This window comes from Etheostoma spectabile, chromosome 18, assembly GCF_008692095.1.
Source record: "Etheostoma spectabile isolate EspeVRDwgs_2016 chromosome 18, UIUC_Espe_1.0, whole genome shotgun sequence".
Lineage (NCBI taxonomy): Eukaryota > Metazoa > Chordata > Actinopteri > Perciformes > Percidae > Etheostoma > Etheostoma spectabile.
Window position 1 is genome coordinate 9637301 of NC_045750.1, and position 7693 is coordinate 9644993.

The 7693-nt window shown below is 39.5% G+C and overlaps 1 protein-coding gene and 1 long non-coding RNA gene across 2 annotated transcripts in view; one reads left to right on the forward strand and one right to left on the reverse strand.

The window, feature by feature from the left end:
- The window catches only part of si:dkey-205h13.2 (cartilage intermediate layer protein 2), a 2306-nt gene extending 1308 nt beyond the window's left edge, over nucleotides 1–998 (forward strand). Inside the window, exons 6-7 of the mRNA XM_032542402.1 lie at nucleotides 1–48; nucleotides 824–998. The exon at nucleotides 1–48 is cut by the window's left edge and continues 61 nt beyond it. Of these exons, the coding sequence (XP_032398293.1) occupies nucleotides 1–48; nucleotides 824–886 (111 nt within the window). The 3' untranslated portion in view covers nucleotides 887–998. The remainder of the gene's footprint in view (nucleotides 49–823) is intronic.
- LOC116705925 (uncharacterized) overlaps nucleotides 1–4679 on the reverse strand; it is a 15506-nt gene extending 10827 nt beyond the window's left edge. The window contains exon 1 of the long non-coding RNA XR_004336087.1: nucleotides 4665–4679. This is a non-coding gene — a long non-coding RNA (uncharacterized LOC116705925). The remainder of the gene's footprint in view (nucleotides 1–4664) is intronic.
- Nucleotides 4680–7693: the final 3014 nt, after the last annotated feature.

The window sequence follows — 7693 nt, forward strand, 5'->3', positions numbered from 1 at the left end:
GTAATGATTATCGTGTTCGTTTCAACTGCCCTCCCTCTTTCTGTAAAGGTACTGTCATCACGTGTGCAGTGTTTACTTGATTTTTTAACACTTTACAATAAGGTGCACCAAAAATAAGTAGGCTCGTTAATGATTAGTTACTGTTTTTGAAAGAGTAACAAATAATTACTTGTTTTTCAGAAGGGTAGTTACCCTTTTTCAGAAGGGCAACGAATGATTAGTTACCCTTTTTCAAAAGGGTAGTTGCTGTTTTTTGAAACAGTAACCAATCATTTGTTATTCTTTCAAAGAACAGTAACTACCCTTCTGAAAAAGATTAACTAATCACTAACTACCCATTTTTTGTGTACCTTATAGTAAAGTGTTACCCTTGATTTATGATTCTGCATTGAATCTATGCCATATTGTAGGTACACACATTGGTAATGTCTATGTAGGTGCAGACTCTACGCCGTACCCGACACTGTATCCTGACTTGCATTTTCAGCCAATCCCTCTCCATGAAAGTGATGACATTAAGGAGAGGGTAACTTTTCCCAAATCAGTACATGCTCCAAAGATAATCCCTGTCACTCGCTTTACCAAATACTCCACACCCATTCACACAGACCCGCTCTGCTGTTCGCTTCAAGAGATGCACTGGAACAGACATACAAGCACACAAGAAAACGGAGTAGGCCACGGTCTAGAGTCTACTCGCTACTATAAATCAGCCTTTAAGATGATGTGAGCAAACTACTGATTAAACCATGTTATGGGCATAAGTAAGTAGTGCTTTGGTTCTGCAGTTTCCCTCCAACATGTCTATTTATTGTTCTTGCAGTGTGCTGGACCAAGTGGTTTGACCGGGACGATCCCAGTGGAACAGGGGACTGGGAAGTTTTGATTGGCCTGCGCATGGAAAACCCCGGACAAATCTGTGCAGACCCTCTGTCCATTGAGGCTGTTACCACTGACACACTGATCCCAGCCACCTCCACAGGGCAGACCTTCGTTACGTAAGTTGCTTTATAGGAAAATAATTTGAAAACTTTACATGTACTAATTTTACTACCAACAGTAAATCAATGCTTCTCAACATTAAAACCTCCTTTCCCACGTTTCCAAATGAAGATGTAGCTGAGCTTCACTTTTATTTTACTTTTTATTCTTGTGAAAGCTTTGTTCGGGGGGAGAAAAAGAACCTTTTTGGTCTGTGGTAAAAGTAATAACCCAATGTATTGGTATTCATAATTTTGTTTTTGTTTTCACTGGATAGCTGAGACATTTCAAAAGATTTCAAAACTGACCTAAATGACAAATGGGGTGATGAGGTTTTTATTTTTTGTTTTTTATAAAGTAAATAATGTTTTTTTATCATAGTTAAACAATAAGTTATGGTTTTAGTCATGTACGCCATGAAAAAGAGTTTCTTGTTTGCTTTCAATGGTCTGCTTGCTTTAAAAATCATACTGGTCCAATAACGGTTTGGAATATTTTTTTCAGCTACAATCCAACTGAAGGATTTGTTTGCCGCAATACGGACCAGATTTATGGCGCATGCCATGACTACAAAGTTCGATTTGGGTGCCCATGCCTGACTCTACAGTAAACACTGAGAAGGACAAGAAGACAACACTAAAATGTTATATCTTACATTTTTTCTTAGATGTGTTTCTTGTTTTATTTCTTACTGTGCCTGATAGAAGCAGCACAATGGACTTTTTCACAGCAGACATTTTGACTTGGAGGAAAAATAAATGTGTAGTAACGTTAACTGTGGCTCTGTTCCATTCAAGTGTCCCAGTGACAGTGAGCCAGCAAATGTGATGCTAGGACCCTGAAGACTATGCATTTAAACGGAATTTAGCCATGTATAATTGTATTACTTTTACCTCATTGTAAGTGTCTTCTCTGATTTAAAGGCCTTTTATGTGCTTTATCAGTCTCTTTTCTCATGATTACGAAATCTTGATCCTGTGTTAATATTTATAGTTAACAGCAATAACTGCAACTCTCTGCAGCTTGTGAGGATCATACTAATTAGCTAATATGCTTGCATGAAGTTATGGTTTTGTGTCAGCATGCAGACTTGTGTGGTTTCAACAGTTAGTGGGTACTGATTTAATTTAATGCCAAATCATGACAGGACAATTTACAGATCAAGACCAAACTTTATAATTTACAGGGACTCAACAATTCCCACCCAAGAGCATTTGGTGCAACAGAGCTAGGACAACTTCCTTTTAATGTTAATATATATTTTTTCTCAATCACTAAACGGTGGGCACATTCTGAGACGTGTCCTAAACTAACCAGTCTGCACAGCAGCAGTTCAGGTGGACCAACAGTATTTTTTTTTTCAAAATTGCTGGGACAGTTACCCCCAATTTCTAACAGATGTATAGACCCATGGCTGCGGATTGGTCAATACCCACCAGGTCCGGATTTGTTGCAGAACGACATGACTGATAGCTGAAGTCTCAAGGACCCACTAGATCTCTCAATTTCATGTAGAATAGAACCACAAAAACATTTTAACAACCATGGTATATGTGCTAAAAACAACTATGTGCTACGTTTTCAAAGTGTAGTGCAGGGAAATGTGATCTGTTTTATTTTGAAAATTAACCAGATGTTTTCTTTTGTTTCTGTGCTCGACTTCCTGTCCCGCACTATCTACCGTGTGCTGTATTGCTGCGGAGCTCGCCACATCTGGCAAAAATAGAAGCTCTGCTATCTGCTTGGAGGGCTGCAGATCACCGGAGCTGGGATGGAGTCAGACCTCAGCCGTTCCGCAGTCAGTGAAAATACACACATTGACTTTAATGGAAACCTAACGACTCCAGACCAGAATCACAGCCATTACTCATCCGTATATACACACATATATAGTTGGCATTTAGTGTGTGATTGTCTGCACTGCAGTAAGACTATGTTGCAAGAGACAAAAGAGGTGGGAGGGAATAAACTGGATGCAATCTGGGGAACTTCCCATTTTCACTTTGTAATGATAAAAGTGAAGAAGAGAAGTAAAATGAACTCTGCACTGAACTGAAGTGCAACAGAAGTGTTGAAGCTTCTGAGCATTATGGTGTTCCATTCTCTTCCATTAATCTCCCAATATTCCATGCCTGTAAAGGTCTATTTATAGACCAGGGGATGATTAAGTGGTGAAGCACTGTGCCACCCAGGGAACCAAGCTCATTTTCTTTTTCCCGTCCTCTCTCTTCCTTACTCATTCTCTAACTACTTCTCTTTCTTTTTCTCCCACTGCAACTTTATCTTCTTTCTTGCTATCTTTTTCTCTGCCCTCCTCTTTTTCACAAGCATATATATTATACACCAACCTTCTTTCACATAGTTTAGTTGCCAATGAAATTATGTTAGACTCAAGGGGGTAGGAGGATAAGTCCTTCAATTTAATTTCTTCACTATAAAGCATTTGACAAAAGGGTTTATGGAAGTGTTAATTGTTATGAGGCACCATGAGGAAGAGTGGATAAAGCCCCATCAAGCATGTTTTCATCGCTAAGTCAAGCTGGATCAAGACTGAAGGGTGTCCATTAGTGGAAATGCAGGAAGAAAATATGCACAAAGATCCTACTTATATGTGCTGTTGCAAGGTGTCCTTCAGTGGAAGTAGAGCACTGCACGGGAAAAAGGGTTAAGCTCATTTTCATGTGTGCAGACGTGATTAATAGGGCACAGGGACGGAGGAGAGGAGAGAAGAAGAGAGCAGAGGGAGGACCTCGCCAAGCTCAAGACCAGTATTTCATCACCTCCACAACAGTAGGACATGAATGAGATCAAACCCTTTTTTGTGTTTTCACACTGACGCTCTATCTGCTGGTCTCCATCCATATTTTTCCCTGGGTGTTTACAGAGGCTTAGGTGGCAACATTTTACTGCAGGGTGGATTTTGTACAGGGCTTATGGCCAAGGGCCTTTGTAACAAGCGTTTGTCTATTAAAACCACTCCAAGGCTTTGTGCATGAAAGTGAAAACACTGAATGTAACTTAGAAGACGCGAGACATGAATATGTTAAAATAACCATTTATCTGCCAGAAAAAGCAGAAAAATGTCTGCATATAATTGCGAGCAGATGTTTAGAATTCCACACTTAGACTTTGTGCAACCATTTATCTCTCATGCAATGAATTTGATTGTTTTCATTAGCAAAAGAAATGTGTGTCCTTCTGTCACTAAGTACACGTTTTTGGGATTGAAAGTCAATAAATGAAATGTGTCTAAAAACATTTCATACGTTCTTAATCTCTCACAGTTCTTTGCAGCCACCTTTAACAACCGATGCCTGACAGATTTGTCACAGTATTTTGTATTTCTGTTTATCTGTCCTATATATTTTGTACCACTGCAGTCTTGGCAACTCATGAAAACACTTGAGCTGCAGAAGGTACAGTCCATGTACCTTGACTTACTTTTAATAAATCCAGAACCAGGCAGTTTCATAATTCTCAAATCCAATGCGTCAAATGGCATTTAATCTAAAGACATGAATTTGTCTCATTTATGATGGTGTAAATTTGATTTATGCTGAATTATGTGTAAATGAATAGCTGAACCTCCATCACTACACTCTGTGGGTAGCAACTTTAAATCCCTCTTACCAAAGCAATGTGAGCCAGAAAAGCTATTAGAGCATGACTCCTGAGAGATGAACAAGACAAAAGCTTTTTGCCTGTACCTTTCCGGAAGGTGAGAACAATACCAGGCTATTTTCACTCTGACAAGCCATTATTCGTGCCAGCTTTTGCCTGCCGGCAACACCTGCCTGATAGCTGTCTGGGACATTTTGTTTCCAGTCACAGTAGCTGATCCCTTGATTGAAAACATTGAATGCTGAGAGGGTGTTATCCCTGTTTGGAGTTTTGGATCCTGGATGTCTGAGGCGACTGCTGGGCCCCCTCATCCCCTGCTGCAACAGTTGATCCCTGGATCTTTGAGGAAACAGAGTGGATTTCATTACTGGGATGGAAGTCTAAAAAAGTCAGGGATGTGTGCCTGCTATAACCCCTCCCTGAGAAGACTTTATAACTGTTTTCATGCGTCAATTCATGTGTCAACAGATGTGGTTTTATATTACACACTGATGCTTCATAGTGTCGGAGGCATTCACATTTGCAGGTTGTTGCCATGTCTCTGTTGTTAGTGGTCTGGAAAATGGCGAGAATTAGATCAAGCCCTAATGAGTTTCTAATAGGCACCAAGAGAAACCATTAACAAAGCCCCAGATGGATGAAAATCAACCGTGCACGTCTGCCCTTTATTTACAATTCCACATCTGGCTTGGAATGGCCCGCCTCTTAGTCTTGTTTATGGACACCGAAGTTTCAGCAAATGTATTTGCAGAAACAAAAGCTTTCCTTTATCAGATTGTAAAGCCTTGTGAATTCCTCTCTTACTCTCTAGTTTCTTTTCTCTGCAGGCAAACCCTTGGCACCGACGAGTCCAGTGGGAATAGTCACTTTTTGCAAGCATTGCCAAGATTTCTATTTGATGGCCAAAATATGTAGGCAGACAGGTGCATCTGTCCACATTCTGTCTATTCCTCTCTTTCTCTCTGGGGTCTCTATCAGTCTATCTCACTCTCTCACACACACACACACACACACACACACACACACACACACACACACACACACAGAGTAGGCTGTTTCCTCATCGCTCACACAGAGAAATGCACTGTAAGGATGTCCTTATCCTGCAAACCAGACTCTGCTGGATACTCTTTAATAAAAACTCCAGCCGTTCACCATCCAATCAGCAGGCTCTCTGCTGTGTGTGTGTGTGTGTTGGTGCTTGCTGTGTGTGTGTGTGTGTGTGTGTGTGTGTGTGTGTGTGTGTGTGCGCGCGCGTGTGCGCGCGTGTGTGTGTGAACATGATGTTGTGGGTCTGTTTTTTTCTGAAACCACAAAGAACAGAAAGCATGTACTGTATGTACTGTATATCCTTGACAAGAACAAAGACAAACATCTTATACAAAATGAAGAGAAAAAGAAAAATGTTTATTTCTTTAGACTTTCTGTTGTTATTATGGTTAGTGGTGATTTTTAGAAAATGTCAGCATTAAACTTCTCTTGCAATAACGTTGGCATAACTATTCTGTGAACCAATAATAAAATGCATGGGAAAAATAGAATTTATAATAAAAGAGATCAAATACTTGGAACATGAGATGACATATTACTGAAGAAGTTTGAGTTGTTTCTATGGACTATCTGACTTTTTTTTACACCAAAAACGTGAATATGAATCCAAAATGATTTTAGCTATAACAATGTTTCAGACCCACCTTTTAAGTGAATGTGTTTTGTACTCAAAATGTAGGGTTTTGATGGAGAATTCCTTTGCAGTAGCATTTAAAGCAAGCTACAGATATGTTCTAATGAAGGCACAAAGGGTTATCATTTGGAAATATTGGATACACAATATTTGGTCTGTTGGCTTTTATTTTTATTTTTTGTGCAAGTGGATATGGGCCTTTCAGGACTATGAAGCATAATCCTTTATTGGTAGCCTTGTTCATTCTTGTCTGAAATTGCAATCCTATCTTTGACTAAAACTAATTAAAAATAATGGATCCAGAGAGTGGAGTAGATTTAATTTAAGATATAGTGTAAGTAAAAATCTGAACAGGAGCCAATTTGAAGGCCCCACAAACCCGTGGTCTATGCACCCACACCTGTGTTGCTAATACCAGTTAGGATGGCTCAGTTCCATTACAGTAGGTGTCTTAGTAAGACACCAGCATGCACAAAACCAGACCCCTGACTGGAACTGCTAATCTAAATGGAATGCAGTTGTTATTATTGATTACACTTTTCACTGTGACATGTCAAAATGCTGTGAAAAAGGTCCATATTGGTATCGTTAACGTACAGGGGTGGAGGGTGTTCACAGTTGTCAAGGCAATCACCAGTATTGATTTTGATTATAATGACACCTACAACACAGATGTACTGAACTACTCTACACACACAGTGAACAAAGACACACAGCTATTAAAAATTATTTAAAAAAATAAACTATGCATGATTCAAAACGTGGCCCTATAAAGAACTTCTCATGGAAACAAATGAGGCACATCAAACTATGTCCAACATTCATTTAAAATACCTCTCTATTGTCAAAGTCATTGCTGTTACCGTGATCCAATTATATGTACCCCCCATGCCAACTGTGACAATTGTCCCGCCTACATTTAACCTGATTGGACAAACTCTCTTGACTCAGCCAATCCGTGTTTGTCAACTTCTTTCAAAACCATTATACTTTGGCTCTACCGGTAACTTTCCTACGATGATCTTGGTAAGCATATGATTTACTAACTATAATGACCGGTCCATTCATGTTTTGATTGGAACATAATTCCTGATTCAGGACGTCATAAAACGTAATATGACGTCTTTTAGTGTGGCGGAAATGGGACCCGGGCAACGTTAGCTTGCGTAATGTTAGGCTACCTAAAGCATTAGTGACTAGTGTCGAACTTTACAACTTGTAACGGGTTAGGCCAACTAGTTAACTACACTGCGGAGGCGTTTCTGTGTTCCTGTATCAGACAAACTATCTAAAACAGGGAAGTTGATGTCATGTTTTAATTGTCGTGATGACTTTTCGACTGTAACATCCAGTTAATAATATCTTCTTGGCGGGATATACGCTTGCAAATATTGACATTTACTGTAT